The 27,346-nt window shown below is 40.6% G+C and overlaps 2 protein-coding genes across 5 annotated transcripts in view; one reads left to right on the top strand and one right to left on the bottom strand.

The window, feature by feature from the left end:
- The window catches only part of MED12L (mediator complex subunit 12L), a 1,012,447-nt gene that overhangs the window by 232,623 nt on the left and 752,478 nt on the right, over nucleotides 1-27,346 (top strand). The gene's annotated exons all lie outside the window — the stretch shown is intronic.
- On the bottom strand, nucleotides 2,011-26,266 carry GPR171 (G protein-coupled receptor 171). Of its 2 annotated transcripts, none has more exons than XM_075340746.1 (2): nucleotides 26,184-26,266; nucleotides 2,011-6,139 (listed from the first exon to the last, which is right to left on the bottom strand). In XM_075340746.1, the coding sequence occupies exon 2, from the start codon at nucleotides 6,090-6,092 to the stop codon at nucleotides 5,094-5,096; it is 999 nt and encodes a 332-aa protein (XP_075196861.1). In that variant the 5' UTR covers nucleotides 6,093-6,139; nucleotides 26,184-26,266; the 3' UTR covers nucleotides 2,011-5,093. The 2 variants fall into 2 exon arrangements, with proteins under 2 accessions (XP_075196861.1, XP_075196860.1); XM_075340745.1 differs by lacking the exon at nucleotides 26,184-26,266 and adding an exon at nucleotides 24,872-25,438.

The following is a 27,346-nucleotide window of genomic DNA, read 5'->3' as shown; positions in this document are numbered from 1 at the left end:
ATATGTATAACTTCTAATCATAACACTTTGCAATGGTTTTCTAATGTGGCTGTAAAAAATATTATTTGAGATTTTTTTTGATAAGCTGTTAAGAAAAAATAAAAAGTCAAGTTGGCAACCTTGTCATTCAGCGGATGATCATAATAATAATAATAATAATAATAACAATAATCATGATAATGTATTTTAGAAACTACTACGTAGACAAACTGTAGATGTCTGACATGTCTGTTTCAGTAACACTTGATTTCCCCATAAAATAAAATTTCTAGATAATCTTCTTGTGGTATCTACATCGTGCCATTCATCTTCAGTTCTTGGAAATGGAATGTATGAATTTCTGTTCAATGGTGTCTTACTGTTCCCAGAGTTAGTATATTGTGTTCCTACACTGCCGGACAATGCACAATGAATGATCATTGTTACACTGTGTAAGAACACCCTTTAATGATCAGGGGAATAGTAACACCCAGTTGGAAAGTTATTCAGATAGGAATAACAGAGTAATTATTCACAGAGGAGTAACAGAGAAACGGTGCAATGTCAAGTTCTAAGAAAAAATTATCAAAATAAATTCCAAACTTGTCAATTTTAGCTATCTTCTAAATGAGTCAGTAGATATCTCCTCTGCTTTGTAAAGTTTTAAGAGATATTAGGGCAATAGAAATAATAATTATCTTTATTTTATTAATGGTTTTATGGCTAGCCAACTAACTATTGTGTATTTGGGCCTCCCAACACTCACCTGAGAGATGATGTCTAGGGGAAGAAGGAATATTGACCGTGATGAAGTTTGACTCTATCTTTTGGTTCTTCCAAGAGATATGGGGCTGACAGGGGTAATTTAGAAGTTGATGGTGCTTTACTGAAATATTATAATGAAATGAGTGTTTCTTCACAATTATCGTTCAGTGCACACAGCTGCTGATTACCCGGTGAACGAGCAAAACACTTGTTCATCTGGCTAAATGCTCTTTTGTGCTGCACAAAATATTATTGCACCCAGCAGTGCGTTGTCTTGTGTAAACAGATCTTATGCTGCCGAGTACAATGGCAGACTATGAGTACCGAATTGTCATCGCTAGTGGGTTCGAACTGGTGATCTCTGGATGTTGATCGGTTGTCCTCTTGGTTGGACCACATCCTGTTTTGTGTTGGTCCAACTGCTAAAGGCTCTGTTGTCTTTCTTTCTTATGCTCTACCTTACTTTTTCACTTCTATTCAGGTATGTGCACTTTCTCATTTGCTTTGTCCAATTACATTTCGGGAGGGGCTATTTATACTTCTCACATGCCTCAGTGCTGCCTATATTTTTGGATGGATGGTTGTCTGGAGTCCCTCGGTTAAGGTTTTCTTATTGAAACATTGCTATTGCTATTCCCTGCAGTTTGTTTGTGTGAATCCCTTCCAGGTTATCTCTATTTAGTTTCACTTAGGTTTGGGAAGGTTTCCACACATTGTTATTCCTTTTGGTTTCTTATATTTCATCATTCCTGTACATCTGTGTTTGCACGTTCCTAGCACTGTGCCTCACCCTCAGCTTGTGTGCACTTCATTTATGTTTATTGTTTTTTTTTGTGTTACACTTGGTTTATAGCTTCAGGTGCAGTTAAGGACACTTAGGGTCGGCCGTCGATGAGTGGGGGCTCCAGTACTTGATCTTTGAGTGCCAACCTCCACTGTCAGGCAGGGACAAATCAGGCTCAGATCTAGGGTAAGTTTGAGACCTGTGGATTTCTGGTTTGGTTTGCCCATCCCCGTGAAAGTGTTACTGTTCAGTCATAACACAAACCACCTATTACAGATCTTTTAATGCACATATTTAAATGCAGTATTCCTCTGCAAACAAGCTATGAAATTACTACCATTCAGGAAATAATTACTGGTCAGTAGTTATTTAATTGCACAAAGTACTATATATAAATGCACCTTTACTCAAGTTTTCCCGTTGAATATGTATGCGTATGTACATGGGTGTGTTAGGAGAGATAGCTGACAGACAAATGCATGAATGTTTGACTGTTTATTGACATAATAAATTGTCTCTTTTAATCAAAGTGCTTTGTATTGTATTGTATGCAGTATATCAATGAATCAACCAATGAAGACTTTCTCTTTTGTAGCCATACTTTGTACTTTGAGAGGTTACATTTCATCCATCCAAGTTAGCTATTATCTCATCTTTGTTTATGTATGTAATACACTCTTCAATAATAATAATAATAACAATAATATTTATGCACTTGTATAGCGCCATTAATTCCACAGCGCTTTACATACATCAGCAATACTGTCCCCATTGGGGCTCACAATCTAAAGTCCCTATCAGTATATCTTTGGAGTGTGGAAGGAAACTAGAGTACCCGGAGGAAACCCATGCAAAATGGGGAGAACATATAAACTCCTTGCAGATGTTTTCCTTGGTGGAATTTGAACACAGGACTCCATGGCTGCAAAACTGCAGTGCTAACCACTGAGCCACTGTGCTGCCCAATGGGACTCTGCCAGCATAGAATGAGTGTACCAAGTACAGATGTTTGGCGCATCATTTATATGCACCTTACAACCTGCTTGTTTTCCCTCTATCGCCACCCTCCTCTTTTTTGATGGACAACTCTAGCTTCATAAACCCTGGGAAGGCTGGAGATAGATGAAAATCAAGCAGATGGGAAGGTGCACTTAAATATATGGCCACGCCCTAATGCACCTGTACTTGGTTTGAACATTCATTCTGTGCTGACAGAATCCCTTTAAGAGAACCTGTTAGGTGATTCATGCAAACTGTGGACAGCACGAATCGCTGCCTGGCTGCTCAACTGTGTCCAGATAGGACTCTCTAAGATGCTCTGGAGTCTCAGAGAAAATATACCTTGAAGAACTGGATGTGGACCATAGCCAGAGATCGGCTGTCTCCAGTGCTACTGCAGGTGATTGACAAGTCTCTCTATATACATGTAAGATGGCGGTCATGCTCCTACCCCTGAAGATGCAAAGAAAAACATTTTTATTTATATATATATATATATATATATATATATATATACATATAATATATATGTGTGTGTGTGTGATAAGAAGTTGAGAAATGTTATGTAGGGAGGTATAGTATAAGGTATTGTAATCTATAAGATTTAGCAGAGTTCAGAATGTTACTATGTAGAGGTGTAGCAGTATTGAGGATGTAATGTATATGTATTGGTATAAGGTGTAATGTTATGTACTTTATAACATAGGATGCTTAATAAGGTATTATAAGTGTTATAGGTATGCGGGTGAAAGGTTAAATCTTCCTGACAACAGACAGTTGGGATTAGCCTATAGGGGAGGAGCGAGTGCTGAGGGAGAGAAACGGTTTCTGTGGTATTGTCACTTAGGGCCTATCCTGTGACAGAAACACACCTCAGGTCTGAGTAGCTGGAGAGCCGCATAGTGTGGATGATTTGTGATAGGAAAGGAAACTACGACTCACAGAAGCGAGAATATAAGAGAAAAGAGCCACCTGCAAAGCAGATAGTGACTGGAGCAAGATACTTATCCACCGAGCAAGTGAGTGAACAAGAATGACTTAAGGGAGATGCTCAGTAGTACATCCCTTAATAGCGTATATCTCAAGAAGAGACAGGCCTGAAATTAAGAGGGAACCAGTGAATAGAGAGAGCACTGGGAAGCAGTTCCAGGAGCGTCCGGAGCAGAATAGCCTGGTCCGGCCATATTGGCACAATTCCTAAAGGACAAGAATATGACGCGGAGCCGCAGCACAGACAGAGTGACTTTAGAGTGCTGGGATATCAGGTCAGGCTGGGTGGTGGGGAGTGGCTCTTGATTATGGGGAAGGATAAGAACATTTAAGATGGAGCATGCTGCAAGACTATGTCTGAAGTTACTTCTTAATTTGTTTGAAACATCCGAAATGCAAGGTGCCTGCTTCCGTGTGTCTGCAGTTATCAGTCACCAACTGTTCAGTAAAGACTATATTTATAAAAAAGTTGTGGTTTCTTCTTTGGAGCAAAGTACTGTCTGGTCCTGGCCGGCCAAAACCATCAGCAACATGCGGCCTGCAAAGGCGTATCGCCTCCGCAGTGCACCGCACACCCAGCCAGGACCTCCATTTTCATATAGCGTGCAGGGGTGCGTCAGACGACAACCTCGCCCACAACAACCACTCCAAGCCACATTACATACAAGAAGGAGAGACCTGTCAATCACCTGCAATGATGTTGTGAAGAGCTGGCTAGAGGTGGAGTCGGACTATTCTAGTCTCTAGCTATGGTTCTCGACTGGATCTTCAAAGTATAAATTCTCTGAAACGCTGGAGCATTTCAGAGTATTTTTAAACCTGGCTGCCATCATGCTGCCATTTAATTAAATGACAGGTTACTTTTTAATTTACAAACAATGTTGGAACAAATCACCAGTTGTTCTCTCGAACACATAAGACATTTTGAGACTGACCCTACCCGCCTGTGGACTGTGTCCGCCGTATTTGCTGTGTGTAAGTGTTGTGCTCTGACATGTCATACAAGCAAATACTAATGACAGCTCCGGATGCTTTGCGAAGAAAAATAGTAAAAAAATAAAGTATTAAAACTATTCATTTTATACTGTTATAAATAAACATATACATGTTAACAACCATTACAGCACCACTCCAGCGGTTTTATATTTTACCGCTGGACTGGTGCTTTAAAAATCTATGTCTACTGCCCCCTGTCTTATATTCCCCTTCCGGCAGCTTCATCTTCTATCACTGTCGGTCTCCAAGTATTTGTGACCCGCTGGCAGCTCCTGTGTTTCATGGAGCGCACCAGAGGTCACAACAATAGAAGTCTATGAGAGCCTCATTCTGACCTTATTCTAGCTCTCATAAAGTTCTATTGGGAACTTATGTAGTATCTTCTGACTACAAGCCAGCCCGAAGTTAGTCACAATTGGTGCCATGGGACCGGAGCAGCGCTATAAAAGCATGAAGACCCCAGAGGGTAAGTATAACGCTAGGGTTAGGGGCTTACATTTGAAGCGCCACCCCAACGCTGGAAAAACCCACGGGAGTGATGCTTTAATAAAAAAAATAATTGTGATAGATCCTCCTTAAATTAGCGTTTTATTAAAATACTTTTTTTGTATCCTGCTCGCTCGACAGCATTGTCTCCTTCAACCACGATTCTTTCCTGTCTCTTTAAGGAGAATGTTTTGCTTATTTTAGACTTGAAGTTGTTTGAAAAGTGATAATACACAATCGGGTCAAAGCAAAGATTGGATACCGAGAGTAAAAGCGTTGACTCCTTTGCATAGAAGAGCAGTTGTTTAAGGCGGCAGTCTGTGATCACATCATTTTGGCTCAGGGTGTATGGGATCCGGACAATGTGGTAAGGAAGGAAACATATGACGTATCCTGCTGTCACCAGAAAGATCTTTACCAATGCTGTTTTGATGTTTTTAGCTTCTGCACAGTCCTCATTGGTGTAAAGTTTCTTAATAGTGATGCAATTCGATATCAAAATGACTGCAGAACAGTTAAAAAATATAGCGATGCTGATGAAGTTGGTGAGTACATGCCAGTTTCTTCCAATGACTGTCTTAAAGTCAATGCAGCCAACAATGTCCCGCTCTGGGATATCCTTTATGGTAATCATCATGTTTGGTAACATTATGGACAGGACAAGAGCCCAGACCACTATTGACAACATTCTTGCAAATCCTCGTTTCTGTATTTGGTACAATTTAGAGCTCTGTATGGTCTGAAGACAGCGGTCCATACTGACGAATCCCAAAAATATAATGGAAATATACATGTTGATGTAAATTATACAAGCTGATACCTGACAATGGAAGATCTTCAACTTCCAAGATGCTTGCCCCATGTCTACCACTATTTTAAATGGTAAAGCCAACGTCAGCAGAAAATCAGCTATTAAAAGGTTAATGAGGTACACGCTCAAACATTTCTGATTGTTATCTTTCCATGTGAATGCCCATAATGCAAAGCAGCTTCCAAAAAATCCAACCAAAAATATCAGCCAATAAAAATACGTGAATGGTTCCAAATCTCTGTTCACTTCACAAGTAAAAGTACTGTTGTTGGTGTCCGCCATTGTGAAATAGAACTTCTTAGAAGCTGTGAGATAGCCTGGAATAACTCCTGAGGAACAGAGAAAAAGTAGATTATTATCTTTGTATTTAATTTTTTTTATTATTTGTAGTAGTTACAATTTATAACATTGCAGTGATGGATGTGAAAATGCTGGAATTACTATACTGAGTGTATGCACATAGTTTTATTTTGTAAAAAATATACAAATAACAGATGTGCCACAAAACAAGTTTTTTTTTTTTAACGAGAACCTATCACCATGTGATACGCCGTTACCGTGGGGTGACTCGTTACCGGGCCACTGTTTTGGAGGTTTGGGATGGGACGTCGCGGCGGAGAGGACCGATTCCGTGACCTCGGTGGTGTCATCAAATAAAGGTGTAGGGGAAGATGTTATGTACATGATTGCGCCACCTGTGGTGTGCGACCAGGTATTAGCCGCCGCTGCGGAGAGTCTCTCTCTTCTGGGGCAGAGGGTGATGCAGCTTTGGTGTTGCAACTCTCTACAGGTAAAGCTAGGCCCCAGGGAGGATGTGGAGAGTGATAGTCCCCTGCTATGCAGCTGTGACGGAAGGAAGGATTAGACGACACAGGGATTGTAGTTCAAGTTCTTTTACTCACTAAGTTGTCGCCACGTTCGGATCGTACCGTCATGGGCTCCAGCCAATGCCGGATAGTTCAGAGGTCAGAACCGGTGGGTTTCTCTGTGAGTCCTTCCTCCCTGTGCTGTGTTGTGTGAGTCCCTGTGGCCTGAAGCTTCACTGGAACCCGAGGCCTGGGAATGGTTCTGTTCCCATCCCATATGGCAGGCAGCGCGAATCTGTCGCTGGTGCCAGACGTTGGTTAAGACAGATATGCTGCTTTGCCCCGGGCACGTTAGGTGGGCCAGGAGACTTGCAATGCCCTGCCCGGTGGATTCTGCTGGCAGGCCATGAAGCGCCCACCAGCCTAGGGCTCCGCACCCTGAGGTGTGCGCTGGTCCTAAGGGAGCTATCTTTTCAGCGACCGTGTTCTCCTGCGTCTCACATGTCTTTTGTCCTTTGCTGTTCTGAGTGTCAGTGGCTTGCTCTTCCCCCCTTCTGGTCCTGGAACAAATTCCACTAGCCGCCCGTCCCCAGGACCAGTATCCTGCAACTCTCCTTTTCCCCTCTCTCTGCTCAGACTGTCACTTCCTGTGTCCTGTGAGAAACTGCTCACTGGCTGGGAGTGTGTGTGTCGCCTTACTCCCAGTGTCCAGCCCCTCCCCCCTGGATTTCTGACTAATGAGCAGAGGGTCCACTACATTAGTGATGGCAACCCTCCAATGTCTCTACCCCAGCCCAGTCCCGATGAGAGGGCAACTAAATGTGTATGGTGGTGAATTGTGATAGTTTACCAGTGATTACCTCCTCCGTATCCGAGATGAATACTGCATCTCGGGTTAGGTACAGTACCCTGTGGCGCCTGAAGCAGCAGGGGCGCCACACATGCTTTTGCAATGTTAAGTAAAGACATGGCCATAATTGCAGTGTCGAACAGATTAATTTGATACTTTTGATGAAGAAATTTGCTTTATTGTTCTTTACATGTGAAGTTTTCATCTAATGAGATTGAGATTTAGAAAAGAGAGAAAAATTAGTACTTCCACTGGTAAAATAATATAACTTTAGTTTGACTATATTAAAAGATATTCCATATGGAACTGACAAGTTACTGGCGCTCTGTTTAACTAAGGGCGAACTTATGAAACATTTCGGCAAGATTGCCGATCTTCACCAGTGGGATTTGGCACCCATGTAAGACTGATTTAGGCATCAATACTATTGAAATGTGGTAGACTCATAATTCTTTCTTTTAAAGATTCATATTGATTTCTTGGCTGAACCACAATAAAATGTTGTAGTGCATGTAGTGTCATCTCTAAAACATCATTTAGATCTCAGTCTGTGCATTCACTGCCATTTTATTGTAAATAAGGCGGAAAATCAATCTGCCCATGCGTCGCCCACGGCAATGACTGCACTAGTGCTAAATTTCAGACAGGGGGAGGTAAGTGATAAATCAGTGCTCTGTCACTCAAACAATGGATGGGCCAGGGAATCACAGACAGGGAGGAAAAGACCCAGTGTACAATCCGGTCTCTGTGCGCCGAAACTCATTAGAAGAAAACTTTAAATTCTGATTTAAAAAGAACAAAGAAGCAGATTTCTTCACCAAAGGTATTAAATGAATCTTTATAACAGCGCCATTACAGTCGTTACTTTTACTTTACAAAATCAGGCTAACTGGTTCTGTTTAATAGCTGAACATTTTAGCTTTGTGAAATATATCTAACACTTTAAATTAATGGCATATGTATCAGATTAAGTAGAATTAAAAATTCTCTTGTTAAGGAAAATTCTTAGTTATCTTGTAATTTGCGTTTATAAAACAAATGGTGAAAGTCTAAAGATGAGTTTATACCACCCAAGTTGTGTCAGGACGATGTGCTGCAGAGAACGATGATCTTGTGTGCAGCACAAAAGATCATTTCCTGTGACAAACAAGCATTCTGCTTCTTCATTGAGTAATCGGCAGCCTGTATATACTGCAGGGAGCTTTCCTTTTGTCACGATCAGCGACCTCGCAGCCGTCGCCCGGTCGCTGCTGCTTGTCACACACAGCAATATCGCTGGCGAGGTCGCTGATACGTCACAAAACCTGTGACATTTCAGCAATCTTGCTAGCGATCTCGCTGTGTGTGACGGGGGCTTAAGGCTATGTTCACATGTTGCTTTTGTTTGCTGCTGCGTTTTGCGTGTTTTTTTTCATGAGTTTTATGCAAGTTAAAAGCGGCTTTTTACAGTACCAGCAAAAGCTATGAGATCTTATGCACTCACATAGACACACACTATTGCTTTTATTTTCCTGACTGAAATGGAAAACTGCTGTATTTTTTAAAGAAGCACCATGTCATTTTTTTCAGCATTTTTCACCATTGAAAGCAATGAGAATGTGCAAAAACACAACTATGTTTTTTGCTGCATTTGTGTTGTATGAAACTAACTTTATTTAAAAATGTACTGTAGACCAATGACACACCTTTCACTGTTAGCCTGTCTATATAATTTACGTGCATTTTGTATATAACACTCTACATAGAATCGATGATGTGTAAAAAATAACTTCTAATAATATCATTGGAAAGTAATTGCAAATTGCTTTCTTATTCTTAAAGGTCACAACATTTCTGTATATTTATGTAGCTGTTAATAATAGTCAGTCCATCTGCAATTAATTTCAAAAACGAATAAATACTAATTAATTTGCACTTAATGAGAGTGCTCAGACACTCCCAATCCAACAAGCTGCTGGACTTGACAAAAGGAAAAATTGCGCATTACAAAGAATTTACAACCAAATTTCTCTAGCCCGCTTTTTAATGTAAGGCAATTTTAATTTACTCATAAAATAGTCATGAGCTACCACAAGATATATCGTTAACAACCCATCCAATCCACACAGGTAAAGAAATCAAACAATAGGTGTCAATAGATTACGTTTTGTGTAATAATGCGAAATAACACAAGGAAAGTATTGAACACATGAACAAAGAGAGATGTGAAAAGTCATGACACCAGCTGAAATCTATCAGTAATGAGAAAGTTATCCTGCCACTTAATGAAGAATAGTATCAGCTGGTTCAACTGATGGCATATAAAAAGGTGTCTCATTACCAAGGTGCCACACAAGAAACATCTCATTATGGGTAAAAGCAGGTAGCTGTCTCAAGACCTTAGCAACTTTATTGTTACAAAACATACTGATGGCATTGGTTACAGAGGAATTTCTATACTACAGAAAGGTTCCAGTGAGCACTGTTGGTGTCATAATCTGGAAGTAGAAAGATCATCATTTCACCATACACCAGCCACAACCAGGTGCTCCCCTCAAGATTTCAGACAGATGAGTGAAAATAATTATCAGAAAAGTTGTCGAAGAGCCAAGAACCAGCTGTAAATAGGTATAGAAAAACCTGAAATCAGCAGGTACATGTATTTTAAAGCAAACAATTAGTAATTCACTCAACCTCCATGGCCTGTATGCACGCTCGTAACGTAAGGCTCCATTGCTGAACAAAAAACATGTACAAGAAGATTTAAAGTTTGATAAACATTTAAATAATCCTGTAAACTACTGTGAGAATATAGTCTGGTCAGATGAGACCAAAATTAAACTCTTTGGATGTCATAATACACACCATGTTTGGAGGCCGAAAGGCACTGAAATCACCCCCAAAACACCATACCAACATTGAAGTTAGGAGGTGGGAACATTATCCATGTTGTGGGGCTGTTTTTCAGCATTCAGTACTGGCAAGCTCATATTGAAGGAAGGATAAATGGACAAATGTACTGAGAAATTCTTGAAAAAAATCTGCTATATACCAGGAATGAAGATAAAATGAGGATGAACATTTGAGCAAGATAATGATCTCAAACACACAGCCAAGGAAACTGATTTCATAAAAAATAAAATCAAGCTTCTAGAATGGCCCAGCCAATCACCGGACCTGAATCCATTTATGGAAGGAACTAAAGCTCAGAATTCAAGATATGATAAGATTTGATGTTTATGTGGAAGAATGTAACCAAAATCACAGCAACGCATACCACTAGTCTCTCCATACAGAAGACATCTGGAAGAATTCATAACCAACACAGGCTTTTGCATAAAATATTAAATAAATTACAGTAAATATGTTCAATACTTTTTCCCTGTCATTTTTCATTATTACTCAAAACTTAATATATGGACCTCTATGGTTTGATTTGTTTTCCAGTATGAATTGAATGGTGTGTCATTAGCACCTTTAGAAATATATTTATTCAAAAGTAGAAATAGTACCAACACAAATCCGTAACTTTTTTTTTCAATTTTATTCAATGCAAAAAGGCATAAAAACAAGAAAGTAAGTGAATTAAAATAAAAAAAAAGCTAATACAAGACAGGTAACACGTTTCTGGCCAGAGTGGCACTTAGTCTGAATCTCAGTCTTAGTGGTTGAGACGAAGGGCCACTCTGGGTCAAAAACGTGTTACCTACACCTGTCTTGTATCAGTTTTTTTTTATTTTAATCCACCTACCTTCTTATTTTTATGCCTTGTTCCATTGAATAAAATTGAATTTTTTTTTTTACGGATTTACGCTGGTACTATTTCTACTTTTGGATTGTCCATGGAGCTGCTCTGCACCGTGCACTTTATCGGGTGAGCTGAAATGCTATTTTCTAAATATTTATAAACTTGGTGACATGTTAAATACCTATTTCACCACCAGATAGATAGATAGACAGCTAGATAACAGATAAATTGATAGATAGATATCTATAGTGATAGTACAATGTATGTCATGTGCGGGGTCACACTTGGCTTGCTTGAGCGAGTTGGACACAGGAACACTGCCACTTTAAAAGTTCAGTCCATAACTGCCGGAGTCTATCTGTACAGGGTCATAGTTCAGCTCTCTTCTTCAGAGTCACACTTTAGAGGCCAGCTACCTCCAACACAGAGAACCTGGTCAGCATACACCCCTCTACATGAGGTTAATTCTCACAGACTGACCTACTGACCATGTGTCACACAAACAGATACCATTTTGATACCTGGGACACACCCATTGGCAGAGGTAGGTGGATAGCCAGAAAAACCCATTTCTTCAGCTATTTTTAAACCTAGGCTTATGAATACCTTAAGAAGACTTGTGGCTCTACATGTAGCAGACAAAACATCCAGATTTACATCACTTTTGTGATCCATACCGGCTGCCATGTTACATATAGTATATATACAGTCATGGAAGAAGGTGTTGGCACCCATGAAATTGTTCCAGAAAATGAAGTATTTCTCCCAGAAAATTATTGCAACACACGTTTTGTTATACACATATGTATTTCCTTTGTGTGTATTGAAACAACACAATAAAAACATTGGACATAATGTCACACATTTGGCAATTACTGTATATATGAATAATATATTGTGGTAGTTCATGAATATGACTCCTTTTTTAGGTAAAATTAATTTAATTATTCTTGTTTTTTTTCTATAATTATTTCTCAAAATGTGCTTGTCCCAAAGTTCTAGTATTTACTTTTTTTTGGGAAATATACGGTACATATTGTTAGTGACAGTAATTTACTTACATTTTATGAAGTATGTTTTGTGAAGCTAGAGTGTTTATTTTTTTGCATCATATCTGTTATTTGTGTATTTTTTACAAATTAAAAGTGCTGATTAATGATTCCATTTATTTCTCAGGATTTTAATTCTGAGCATAAATTGTATCATACAAAAATATAATGAAGTTGGGTCACATTTCTTGAGGATTTTTTTTTGTTTCAAACTTATCTTTTAATCCAAAGAAATAATTGGAAATATTGAAGTTTACAGAGTGTAAAGGCCACTTTACACACCGCAACATCGCTATCGAGATGTCGTTGGGGTCACGGAATTCGTGTCGCACATCCGGCCTCGTTAGCGACGTCGTTACGTGTGACACTTACGAGCGACCGCTAACGATCAAAAATACTCACCATATCGTTGATCGTTGTCCGGTCGCTCTAATCCTGATTATCGTTGCTGTTGCAGGGAGCAGGTTGTTCTTCGTTCCTGAGGCAGCAAACATCGCTATGTGTGACACTGCAGGAACGAGGAACATCACTGTCCCTGCGGCCACTGGCAATGAGGAAGGAAGGAGGTGGGCGGGATGTTACGGCCGCTCATCTCCGCCCCTCCGTTTCTATTGGGCGGCCGCTTAGTGACGCCTCACGAACCGCCCCCCTTAGAAAGGAGTTGGTTTGCCGGCCACAGCAATTTCACTAGGCTGGTGAGTATGTGTGATGGGTGTAAGCAATGTTGTAGGCCACGGGCAGCGATTTGCCCGTGACGCACAACCGACATGGGCAGGTACGTTCACCAGCGACATCGCTAGAGATGTCGCTGTCTGTAAAGTGGCCTTTACTGTCTCAGACTGCAATTCTAAGGGAGAAATAATATAGGTACTGTATTCTGTAAGTAACATTACCTTGAATAACTATATTAAGGGGAATCCATGGGCAGCATGCATCTGGCACTGGCTATAAGAGTTCAACCATGTATGTCCGATTCAAAAGCGCTGCTGTATTTCAGAGAAAAACACCCTTTAGATGCCGTCTGCGAATTGAGCCGCACGGGAGCCTTGTTGGACAGGTAGGTCTCCGGTGGCTTCTGCCCACCCACTGCCACCGATTACCAGATTTCTCCATGTATAGAGAAACCGGAGTGAACCTGCCTGTCTGACTAGTCTTCCGTGTGGCTCTTTCCCCAGCCAACTTAAAAAAACCATATGTTTTTCTCTGCATTTCAGAGTCAAACATAAATGGCTGAAATCATGCAGCCAGTGTCCGATGTATCAGCTGTCAAGTTCCCTTTAACTGAATATCTGTAGTAGTGATCTTATTTTCAACACACAGATTTCCCCCCACCTTCCTTTGCTGTAAACATGTAGCATTGCGGTCCTTGTGGTTTTACATCCATTGACGTAGTTGAAACTGAAATTTATAAAAAAAAAAATGTTGGCTCTAGTGATTCTGAAAAAATACCCAGTTGTCAGCTCAGTGACATGTTTTACTCTGTATGTGCTAATAATATAAGCAGTGCACTATATATATATACAGTTGAAGCCAGAAGTTTACATACACTATCTAAAAAGACACATCTGCATGTTTTTCTCACTATCTGACATGAAATCAAAATAAACCTTTCTCGTTTTAGGTCAATTAGGAACCAAAATTATTTATATTTGTCAAATTTCAGCACGGTGGCTCAGTGGTTAGTACTGCAGTCTTGCAGCGCTAGGGTCCTGGGTTCGAATACCACCAAGGACAACATCTGCAAGGAGTTTCTATGTTCTCTCCGTGTTTGCGTGGGTTTCCTCCGGGGTCTCCGGTTTCCTCCTACACTCCAAAGACATACTGATAGGGACTTTAGATTGTGAGCCCCAATGGGGACAGTGTTCCTGATGAATGTAAAGCGCTGCCGAATATGTTAGCGCTATATAAAAATAAAGATTTATTTTATTTATTTTTTAATAATGAGGGAGAGAAAATGTTTTAAGGCATCTTTATTACTTTCTGCAAAGTCAAAAGTTTACATACACTAAAGGGTGCTTTATACGCTGCGACATCGTTACCGATATATCGTCGGGGTCACGTCGTTAGTGACGCACATCCAGCGCCGGTAGCGACATCGCAGCGTGTGACACCAAGGAGCGACGATCAATGATCGCAAAATCGTCCAAAAACGGTGATCATTGACACGTCGCTCCTTTCCTTAATATCGTTGCTGCTGCAGGTACGATGTTGTTTGTCGTTCCTGCGGCAGCACATATCGCTATGTGTGACACCGCAGGAACGACAAACATCTCCTTCCCTGCATCCACCGGCTATGCGGAAGGAAGGAGGTGGGTGGGATGTTACATCCCGCTCATCTCCGCCCCTCCGCTTTTTTTGGACGGCCGCTTAGTGACTTCGCGGTGACGTCGCTATGACCCCGAACGCATCTCCCCCTTGAGGGAGGGATTGTTCGGCGGTCACAGCGACGTCACTGACAAGGTACAGTGTGGCCAAAAGTATTGGCACCCCTGCAATTCTGTCAGATAATACTCAGTTTCTTCTTGAAAATGATTGCAATCACAAATTCTTTGGTATTATCTTCATTTAATTTGTCTTCAATGAAGAAAAAAAAATTGTCATAAAGCCAAATTGGATATAATTCCACACCAAACATAAAAATGGGGGTGGACAAAAGTATTGGCACTGTTTGAAAAATCATGTGATGCTTCTCTAATTTGTGTAATTAACAGCACCTGTAACTTACCTGTGGCACCTAACAGGTGTTGGCAATAACTAAATCACACTTGCAGCCAGTTGACATGGATTAAAGTTGACTCAACCTCTGTCCTCTGTCCTGTGTGTACCACAATGAGCATGGAGAAAAGAAAGAAGACCAAAGAATTGTCTGAGGAAAAGAACAACCACTTCCAGATTTTCATTATTTTAAACTTGTCTTGCAGACTCAAAAAAACGTTTATATAGACCAAGAAGAAAAAAAAATGAGTCTCATATGCAAACACATATTTTTTTGCAAATTTATCAAAAAAGTTTTTATTATTATTAGAATAGAAGGAATATTTTACAAACATTAAAAGCACAAGTACGGTCTCAAGCAAAAGGTCATGACCCGGGAATAACAGGTTCACACACCATGCTGCAGAAAAAACATGCAAATTATGGGAAAATCATAAATCTCATCACATTTTCAACATAAGCCAGGCTTTCAACTATATAAATTTTAAGTCTAGGGCTATTTAAACATTGGATGTGCAGAAAATAAATATTGACCAGTGTGTCTAATTTTCCTAAATATATATATATATGCACAAACATGTGTTAACAATCAGCAAGCTGTCTCCTACACACACACAAGGGTTAATCCACCATTTTGTTTTGCTTTACTCAGACTAGTCTGTAGGTGAATATGCACCTGTGTGTTTGGCAGACAGCAATAGTATCCTCTGTAAATTAGTAGTTTTAATCCATACTGCTTACTGCCATTTAAATATGAATGGAAAGTAAGAGGTTACTCCTTGCTTGACTGTCATCATTCATATTTAAATGGCAGTAAGCAATCTGGATTAAAACTACTAATTTAATTTTTTTGATAAATTTTGCAAAAAAAATATGTGTTTGCATTTGAGACTCGTTTTTTTTCTTCTTGGTCTATAAGAACTGTCTGAGGACTTGAGAATCCAAATTGTGAGGAAGCATGAGCAATTTCAAGGCTACAAGTCCATCTCCAAAGACCTGAAAGTTCCTGTGTCTACGGTGCGCAGTGTCATCAAGAAGTTTAAAGCACATGGCACTGTGGCTAACCTCCCTAGATGTGGAAGGAAAAGAAAAATTGACGAGAGATTTCAACGCAAGATTGTGCGGATGGTGGATAAAGAACCTCGACTAACATCCAAACAAGTTCAAGCTGCCCTGCAATCCGAGGGTACAACAGTGTCAACCCGTACTATCCGTCGGCATCTGAATGAAAAGGGACTGTATGGTAGGATACCCAGGAAGACCCCACTTCTTACCACGAGACATAAAAAAGCCAGGCTGGAGTTTGCCACACCTGAGAGCCTAAAACGTTTTGGAAGAATGTTCTCTGGTCAGATGAGGCAAAAGTAGAGCTTTTTGGGAAAAGCCATCAACATAGAGTTTACAGGAAGAAAAAGAGGCATTCAAAGAAAAGAACACGGTCCCTACAGTCAAACATGGCTGAGGTTCCCTGATGTTTTGGGGTTGCTTTGCTGCCTCTGGCACTGGACTGCTTGACCGTGTGCATGGCATTATGAAGTCTGAAGACAACCAACAAATTTTGCAGCATAATGTAGGGCGCAGTGTGAGAAAGCTGGGTCTTCCTCAGAGGTCATGGGTCTTCCAGCAGGACAATGACCCAAAACACACTTTAATAAGCACTAGAAAATGGTTTGATAGAAAGCACTGGAGACTACTAAAGTGGCTAGCAATGAGTCCAGACCTGAATCCCATAGAACACCTGTGGAGAGATCTCAAAATGGCAGTTTGGAGAAGGCACCCTTCAAATCTCAGGGAGCTGGAGCAGTTTGCCAAAGAAGAATGATCTAAAATTCCAGCAGGACATTGTAAGAAACTCATTGATGGTTACCGGAAGCGGTTGTTCGCAGTTATTTTGGCTAAAGGTTGTGCAACCAAGTATTAGGCTAAGGGTGCCAATACTTTTGTCTGGCCCATTTTTGGAGTTTTGTGTGAAATGATCAATGATTTGATTTTTGTTTCATTCTCTTTTGTGTTTTTTCATTGCAAGCAAAATAAATGAAGTTAATAATACCAAAGAATTTGTGATTGCAATCATTTTCAAGAAGAAACTGAGTATTATCTGACAGAATTGCAGTGGTGCCAATACTTTTGGCCAGCATTGTATGTGCATGTGACGCTGCCATAGTGATAATGTTCGCTACGGCAGCGATCACCACATGTCGCATGAACGACGGGGGCGGGTGCTATCGCACTCGACATCGCTAGCAATCGCTAGCGATGTCGCAGCATGTAAAGTATCCTTTAGCATAATATGCCTTTAAACAATATGGGACAGCCCAGATAAGGATGTCATGTCTTTGGAAGCTTCTGATAGGTTTATTGGCCACATCTGAGTTAATTAGAGACACACCCGTAAACGTATTTTAAAGCATAATAGAAACACACTGCTTCTTTGAGTAGCATTATGGGAAAGTCAAAAGATAATCATTTAACATCTTAAGAAGAGAGTTTTGGACTTGCACAAGTTTGGTTCAACCTTGGGTGCAATTTTCAGATACCTGAAGGTGCCTCATTCATCTGTACATACAATTGTACACAAGTACAAACCAGGGACTGTCCAGCCATCATAACGCTCAGGAAGGAGATGGGTTCTGTGTACCAGAGATGAACATGCTTTGGTCAGACATGTGCATATCAACCCAATAACAAAAGCAAAAGAACTCGTGAAGATGCTGGTGGAAGCTGGTAGAATTGTGTCATTATCCACAGTGAAACAAGTACTGTATTGACATGGGCTGAAATGCCACTCTGCCAGAAATAAGCCATTACTCCAAAAGAAATATAAAAAAGCCAGATTTATGTTTGCAAATGCACACAGGAACAAAGACCTTCATTTTTGGAGACATGTCCTGTGGTGTGACTAAAGTAAAATTGACCTGTTTGGCCATAATGACCATCTGTCATAATTCAGGTCTGGCTCTGCCAGCACCGATTTCATGCTCTGTTCAGGGTATGGGAGGGCTTAATCTATTGTGGCCTCTTTCCAGGTTGCAGAACACTATGTCTTGGTGCCGCATCTTTGGTTCGGTGCCAGTAATAGCTCCTGCCAAGCAGCTCTCGTTTCTGTCTCCCGTGAGTAACCGATCTGTCCTGCCACCCCGCTGCCTCATCCTGACCTGTGTTCCGGTCCTCCGTTTGTCTGTCCCTTGTCCCTGACTTCCTGCCTTTGCTTGTGTATTTGTTTTATCCCTTTGTCGGTATCTGTCCCATCCCGTGTACCCTGCCCCCATTACGTTACCTGTCTGCCCGGCTTCTGACCGGGCTTTGTATTTGACTTCAGCTCCGACACTCCCTCCTGCTTCTTGCTTGATATCCCAGCTCTGACTCCTGATCAGTCACCTGACCACTCTTTGCTCTTTCCCTGTGTAAGGCTATGTGCACACGCTGCGTTTTTTTGACGCTGCATTTTTGTGCGTTTTTGGCTGCTAAAAATGCAAAAAAAACGCACCCGCGGCAAAAAACGCATGCGTTTTTATTGCGATTTGGTGCGGTTTTGGCTGCGTTTTGCTGTGTTTTTGATCTCTGCGTTTTTCTGCGTTTTTCCAATGCATTGCATGGGGGGAAAACGCAGAAAAAGGCAGGAAAGAATTGACATGTCCATTTTTTTTTAAGCTAAAAAATGCAGCTTAAAAAAAAAGTTGTGTGCGGACAGCAAAAATGAAAACTCATACTCTTTGCTGTGGAAGCAAAGTCATGCAGTTTTGAGGCCAAAAACGCACCCGAAAAACGCACAAAAACGCCGCGAAAAACGCACTGTGTGAACTTACTCTAACCTGTATTGACCTCCTGCTGCTGACTCTGCTTTTTTGACTATTCTTCTACCCTCTTGCGGCTGAATTGCTAACTGCACTCTGGAGAATTCTCTACAGTCTGTGCATTCTCTAGCAATTCTTGACACCATAGTTATGTTTGGAGGAAAAAGGGAGAAGCTTTGAAGCCTAAGAACACCATCCCAACTGTGAAACATGGGGGTGGCAGCATCATATTGTGAGGTTGTTTTGCTGCAGGAGGGACTGGAGCACTTCACAAAATAGATGTCATCATGAGGAAAGAAGATTATGTGGCAATTCTGAAGCAATATCTCAAGACATCAGGCGGGAACTGAAAGCTTGGGCAGAAATCTGTCTTCCAAATGGACAATAACCCGAAGCATACTGCCAAACTGGTTACAAAGTAGCTTAAGGATAACAAAGTCAATGTTTTGAAGTGGCCATTACAAAGCCTATTGAAAATTTATGGGCAAAGCTGAAAAAGGCTGGTGTGAACAAGGCGACCTACAAACATGGCTCAGTTACACCAGTTCTGTCAGGAGGAATGGGCCCAAATTCCTACCAACTGTTGAGAAGCTTGTGGAAGAATATCCAAAATGCTTGACCCAGGTCATACAGTTTAAGGGCAATGGTACCAAATACTGATGAAATGTATGTAAACTTTTCACTTTGCAGAAAGTAATAAACATGCCTTAAAATATTCTCTCTCTCATTCTGGCATATGGCAAATATAAATAATTTTGATAACTCTAATTGACCTAAAACGGGAAAGGTTTATTCTGATTTCATGTCAGTTAGTGAGAAAAACATGCAGATGTGTCTTTTTAGATAGTGTATGTAAACTACTGGTTTCAACTGTATATAGATAGAGAAGGAGAGAGCGCGAGAGATGGAGGAAGAGATAGAATGCACGCTAACATTAACAAACATACATTCAATTTACAAGATACAAAGTTGCTGAACAAAACTGAAATCTAAATCAAGTCAGTATATGAAGTATTTGCTGTGATTTCTCAGCATTAAGAACACCATTAATCCTGACCAAATTCCCAAATCTGTTGAAATGCGGCTATAAACATGCAAGAAACCCCCACCTTGGTTCACAGTTGTCTACAGACTCTCATTTCTATACCACTCTCCAGCTTATCACTGAACAAGCTGCCTTCTGTTACTGCCAAATATTTCAAATTTTGAGTAGTTGAGTTGCTTTGACCTTGTTTCTATGTTGAAAGTATAGCTTTTTGGTCACAATTCTTCCATGAAGACCACTTCTGACCATACTTCACATAATATTACATGGCTCCAGTTATAGCCAGTTCCCAGTGGTTGCTGCCAGTAATGATCTAATGACACTGCTTTCATTACTTTCATTGAGTCTTTCATCTGCTGCAGTATGTTTAACACTAGAAGTCCCAGAGAGGGGTCATTTAACATTTCTACCTTTGGAACCTAGGGAGCTCGAAATTTCTGGGACTTCTAGTGTTAATACTCTACAATGTTGCCTATTTCTTGGTGCTTCTTCAAAAGAGCTTGAACATCAGATTTCAAAACCTCAGTCTGCTGTAAAATCTTTGCCAAGCAGAGACCTTGCTGATGCAGTAGAAATATCTTGTTACTTGTTGCTGTGCTCGATCGTGCCATGGCTTATGACCTGTGTGAGAAGGAGCTGTCTTCTACAACCTCACCCTTGTTAGAGAGTTTGCATGTTCTTTGCCTTGTTTTAAGCCTACTACACTACTGTATCATTTTCAGTTAATGACTGTAGTCAACCTGCATGCAAGTATAACCACCGCAATCATGTTTGGTTTAATTGGTAACTCATACATCTGACTATAATCCTACAAAATTTTTGAGCTTGTGCATGTCACGATTCATGTAGGACTCTGCTGTTGCAAAGCCTTCATAGGTTCTTTGACCTGCCATCTGTGTTCCCCGGTGTTTGGTCCAGTGGGAGGAGCTTATCATTCCATGCTAATTCTCGGGATCATGCTGCCTTATCTTTGTGCCGTGTTCCTAGGGTCGACACCAGTTATAGTTCCTGCTCTGCAATATGCGCCTCTGGTCCCTGTGAGTTTGCTCTGATCCGGCCCACTACCCAGTCCTTGTCTCCTTGACTTTTGTCCACCCTGTCTTGTCTGACCTCCCTGTTTTCCTCTCCTGCTCCCTGTTTTGTTGTTCTGTCTCCGTGCCCTCTGCCTCCTGTCTTGCTCTCCCGGTCGCCGACTTTTGCTTGTTACCTGACTTCGCTCTGTTCGCCTCTGATGTCACCTCCTGACTTCCGACCTCTGGCTCTCAGTGGACTCCAACTCCTTCTGCTCCCTTGTACTATGTGACCTCCTGGCTCTGACCTCTGCTTGTACGACTATCCCATTGCATCCATACGCAGATGCTAGTGACATCTAGTGGGCCTGTTCCATATCACACATAGCTGCACTACAAATCGTTCCGGCTTCCCCTAGCGGTAGCATTACAGTGCAAGTGTATGTAGAAGACTTTATACTGTTTTGAAGTCAAAGTTTGTTCACACCAAATATCAAACTGATTTAGATTTCCTTTTTGTTGCTTCATTCGCTTTGCATTTCGTTAACTGGCAAAAATAAATTAACAGGTTTTTTTATACAATTTTAACTTTGCTAATTTTTTTTCCACAACTGCCTAAAATGTTTGCACAGTTGTGTTCACATAATTTGCCATACAGGCATAGTGCTGTGATGATGTGGGCTCAGGTGTCAGCTGTATATGAGTCTGCACTGGCACAGATGCTGGGCTCAGAGATAAGTCTGCACCTATCCATTTAACCCCTAAAAGGGAGGGCAACTCCTTACGATGACCCAATTGTGGAGTGCTGATGGGTTTCTATTTCAGTCAGAGGACTAACAGAAGCCCCAAGGTCCACCATCTTAGTACACCTTTTCGACTTGCTACACGCAGTGCTTGATCAGCAGCTAATCAGTTTTACACTGACAAGCTAAATAAAGAAGTATTGCAATTCATAATATTATTAATCAAGCACAACATGGTCATGTCTACTAGTAGGGCCAATGTAAAAAGTAAAAAAAAAAATGCTTCAGATATTAAAAAAGCCAAAAATCACAAAAAAAAACCATTTCCATATTAGAAATGCTGGAATCCTGTGTATATTATTTGGACTCCAGAGTGGTTCCATTCAACAACACAACTCGGCCACTAGAAAGAAACCCTCATGTTGCTTTTTATGTAATAATAAATTAAACAGTTATGGTATTTGCAACGCAGAGATGAAAAGAAAAGAGCAAATGTATATATTGGGCATATTAACACTGTCAAACCTTGAGATGATGGAAACCTACTAGACAGTCTTAATGCTAGCGTGACTGTCTTCTCTAAGTTTACATCACATTCTAGATGCCTTACTTCAAAAAGAATAAAAAAAAACCACAAGTAATATCCTGCCTGTTTATTGTGATTCCACCCTTGTAAAATGCAGGAATAAAGAAAATTGATGTCAAGGTGTTCTGGTGTCATCTCCTGGACCCTTATGTCTTTGCTCTAGTTCAGTGGGAAACTAGCACCGTGTATCTTTGTATGGGGTTATTTATTCTCTTGTTTTTTCTTTTAGTTCATGATGACCTAATTGTCATTTATTACCTATGATGGTTTGACACTTGTTTACTGGTAAATATACCTTGTGATTATTTGGTGCTAGACCCTATATATTTTTTTCTTGGACTTTGTACTACCTGAAGCTTCCTTGTTGTACATTATTGTGCCTCCACATTGTAATTAAGTGTTTAGTCACTAACATATGGCACCTGTTTCTATAGTTATAGGGGTTGAGATGGAACTCTGGGTTTCATTCGCTGCTTTTTCTGTCCTTGCAAACATTTTTTTTTTTATTACTGTTCCTTTTGTTGTACAATGCTCTTGCCATACGATTTCGATGGTATTATACATTGTTGCATATTATGTTGTTTCTCTATATAGATGCATACACTATAAGCGTTCTACTATGATGACAACAGAATATGTTCTAGTATGAATCCATAATTATTCTCCTAGGTAAAGGAAAATTAATATTCAGTTTTCTGTAATTTTTATGTAATGATTATATCAATATGATAATTTTTGTAATATAGTTTTTTCTATTATATAGAGTCATATAAAAAACTATAAAAAACTGAAGAAGGCAAACAGCCGAAACGTTTTTGTTGATTCTTCATGTGAAAAAATATCTTTTCATCAATAAAAGAGTTGTCATTTCATTTTTTGAGTGCCGGAGTTTACTTTTCTAATTTGCTCTAGTTCAGGCCTAGTACGGAGTCTGAGCAAGCACTGGCCCTTCAGAGGATGTTGCAGCATGCTGGTAGGCCAGACTAAACCTATGTAACATTATACACTGGAGATCAAAATTAGAGAACAATGTATGATCACTTCCTTTTTTTAGAAATAATGTAATCTAAATTGATGAACATTTGAAGGTGTTTTGTAAGGGGCACACCATGCTTCTAGAAAAGTGTTTTACAAAAGATCCAAAGTTTATCAAACCTTTATTTTGCCCAAAATGTGATGATCAAAATTAGAGAACAACAATGACTGTAGCTCAGAGAAAGATTATAAGAAAAGTTTCTGAAGGTACAACAGTCACTAATCAGTATGAAGTGTACACGCCTTTGCTCTGAATGAGTTCATCACGTCTGCAGCTACAGGACATCACTAGTCTCTCACACTGCTCTGGTGGGATTTTGGTCCATTCTTCTTCCAGTCTCTTCCACAGTTCTTTGACTGTTGTGGGTTTCCTGGCCCTAACGTTGTCACCAAGGATTTTCCAGATGTTTTCTATTGGGTTTAGATCAGGATTCTGAGTTGGCCATTTCAGTATTTCAATGTTTTCTGTTTCAAGGCACTGCTTTACCCTTTTTTTGTGTGACAGGGGACATTGTTCTGCATGGGAATTGCTGGCTGATTGATGACCGCAAGTAAGGAACCACATGTTGTTGAAGAAGGTTCTGATACACACTTGCATTCACTCTGCCATATAGCTGTATGAAAGGTCCAATTCATGCTGCAGAAAATATTCCCCAAACCATGACACTTCCTCCACCATCTGTCACAGACTTCTTAACACACTTTGGGTTCAGTCTTTCCCCAGTTTGTCGACCATCATAATGTTTCCCATCAGACCCAAATAAATAAAACTTGCTTTCATTACCTAAATGAACTGTAGACCACTTCTCCTCTGTCCACACAACATGCTTCTCACCAAAGTTGAGTCTAGTCTTTTGATTCTTGCTACTAATGAGAGGTTTGGTCACTGCAGAGTGAGTTTTCAGTCGAAATGCTTTTAAATGTTGTGACACTGTGTGGCGAGACAGATCCTTATCCTGTTCAGTGCTGAACTGGTTGGTGAACAATTCCAGCTGCAGTGTTGAAACGATTACAACTGGAGAATCTCTGCATTATGCTGTCCTGTCTTTCATTTGTCTTTCGAGGGTGACCAGCCTTCTTGGGGAACTTAAAAGAGTTTGTGATGTTATAAAGATGCAATATTCTTGAAATCACAAACTTTCAACTACCAACGTTTTTTTGCTATGGCTGATAGGGTCACTCATTTGACCTTCATCTGGACAACCTGCTGCTGGAGCGTTTCAGTTTGGAGAGGCACACCATTTGTGCAAAGTCAGTGCAACCTGGAAAGTTAGGCTGACAGTTACATAGAGTTTGTCAGATAATTAAGGAAATTGGCACCAGGTGCCAGATTAACACCAATAACGTGAAGGTATCTGAAAGTGTTCTCTAACTTTGATCCCTGTTCTTTTTCATTTATCTCATTTTCATTTTTATGTGCTTTGGAATAAATTCAATTTAAGAAATAAGCTTAAAATACTGCTAGTTTACTAGTGTTAGGATATAACCACATAGGAGTACACAATGACCTTAGCATTTAGGAAATTGTGCGTTGTTCTCTAATTTTAATCTCCAGTGTATATAGTTCAATGTGAGATATCTCAGCCCAGGAACCCGATTAGCGTGGGGACCTTGTTACCAAAGTTTTCTAAGCTGAAATAAATGAACCCTTAAAGGGGTGGTCCACCCATTTTTTTTTTTCCCCCAATGATTTTCACTTACCAATGTATGCATCTTCTCCATTGTCTTCTGTTTCCATTTCTGGCACTGAGCGGCGCTATCCTGCACGCTCAGTGCCGGTCACATGACCCCCTGGAGCTGTGGCCGCCGGCATCCTCTGACGTCCCGGCATTTCCGGGCTCTCAAACAAGACGGGTACGTTAGAGGAGGCTGGCACCACTCACACTGAGTGACAGGGCTGTGGGCGGTAACTACCGCACATCACAGCCCAGCATCGAGGGGAGGAGCCGGAGGACGTCAGTGTGGAGCCGGCGTCCTGCAGTGTGCAGTACAGGGGGGGAGGGTTCTTAAGCTGAATCCCCCCCTGCACGTAAGTATGTGATCACACTGTCCACCCGCCCACTCTGCTGCGATGTCAGGAGAGCGGCCGATGTCGGGCAGTGTGATCATCTGCTCCTCCCAGCAGCACAGCAGGACGCAGCAAGACACTGACAGGCATGTCACCGCTGTGCTCTGCCATCTGTCTTGCTGCATGGGAGCAACTGTCTGCACTCTGTCACCTGCACCACAAGTCACAGAGTGGAGACAGTTGGTGACAGAGCACCTCTGCCCCTGACCCCCCCCCCCCCCCCCCCCGTTCTTTCCCCACTCTCTTCGGATGTCTGTGTGATTTCTGTGTGATTTGAAGAGGCAGGGAGGAGGCTTTGTGTGGAGATCTGAGGGGGGTGTGTTAGATAAGCTATAGACACCTCCCTAGAGCCACAAAGAATTCTGGAACTTGTAGGAACTGAGCACAGGAAGTCAGAGGAGAGATTAACCCCATCAGAGCTGGAGCCAGCAATGAGCATGTGCTGTTAGTGCACAATAAAACCTAATTTTGCTGAAAAAACATAATAGATGTGTTGAGGGGCACATATTAGCAAGATTTATCAGAAAAAAAAAAAATCAGTTTTGGTAACTGGACAACTTCTTTAAGTTTCATAAAAAACTATCAAATTACTAGGTATAATACCTCCAGCTAGGTAGAGAGATTAGTTTATATAAATATGGTACCTGTTATTAAATTACATATTTTAATAATCATGAGATCAGAAAAAGTAAAACTATTTTTACAGACAATCTATAGAACCTGTAAGCATCCCTTATATATATATATATATATATATATATATATATATATATATATATATATATAATATATATATATAAATCACCTCTGAATAGTAATTGATTTTACATAGTCCACATTTTATTTTATCAGGCTGATACAAAGAATAGTGCACAGATCCAGAATCCTTATATATAATATATATTTCGCTAAGCAGAAGAAGAAAATAAGATGATGTTACATTACCTACGTTCTTGAATGTGTTGTTTAGAGGTAGTGAAGTGTGAGAACCATTCTGAGAACTTGACTCGAATGGGTAAGATCTGCTAGCTCCTACTCCAGAAAGTAACTTTACAGACAGACTGTTAGGAACATTTATGACAGCAAGAGGAACCGAAAGCTCTGCATTGGTAGGAAACCACATAAAAAGTTTTGCTGCCGGAAACTCAACATACAACCATTAGCTGTAAGCCATAGGTTGCATAAAAACATCACCATACATCCACCATGTTTAGATGACCTTCTTACCATAACATTTTTACCTGTGAAGTTTTTTTGTCATGTACATTCAGTCATGTTTAGTATTCTTTTACTGTTTTAGGAAACAATAGTAAAGTATACAGCATAAAAAAAGGAAAAAACTGCACTAGTCTGAATCGATACCGATAGGGAATAATGGGGAGAAGTCCGTGCATCCCAAAACTTTAAATTAATGAACACAATCGTCATCCACTAGAAAAAAAATCAAAAGCCTGACCTCCATAACAGGAAAAATCTTTGCGCAAATTGTCAAAGAACATTTACTAAGGTACCTGGATGGAAGGCATTAATTAACCAAAGCCAGCACGGCTTTATGACCAACAAATTTTGTCAGACCAACCTGATTTCCTTCTACAACAAAGTCACTGAATAGTTGGACCATGGAAATGCCATGGATATAGTATACCTTGACTTCAGTAAGGCATTCGATAAAGTATCACATGACATCCTCATTGGAAAAATGATCAAGTTTAGAATTTACAAAAAAATCAGTTAAGATGGATTCACAACTGGCTTAATGATTGGACACAACAAGTAAAGGCCATGTCTCACTAAGCGACATTGCTAGCGACATCGCTGTTGAGTCACGATTTTGGTGACACAACAGCAATCTTGTTAGCGATGTCGCTGTGAGTGACATCCAGCAATGACCTGGCCCCTGCTGTGAGTTCGCCGGTCGTTGCTGAATGTCCTGGACCATTTTCTTCAAAGGCGGTGTCCTGCTGGGCAGGACGCATCGCTGTGTTTGACACTGTGTGACAGGGTCCCAATGACAGAGATCGTTATACAGGTCGTTACTGCGACCTGTATCGTTACTGAGTTGTTGGTAAGGTCTGACTGTGTGACATCTCACCTGCGACCTCCCAGCG

Source organism: Anomaloglossus baeobatrachus, chromosome 3 (assembly GCF_048569485.1).
Source record: "Anomaloglossus baeobatrachus isolate aAnoBae1 chromosome 3, aAnoBae1.hap1, whole genome shotgun sequence".
Taxonomy (NCBI): domain Eukaryota; kingdom Metazoa; phylum Chordata; class Amphibia; order Anura; family Aromobatidae; genus Anomaloglossus; species Anomaloglossus baeobatrachus.
Note: the sequence above shows the minus strand (reverse complement) of the source record. Positions and strands in the feature narration are given on the sequence as shown.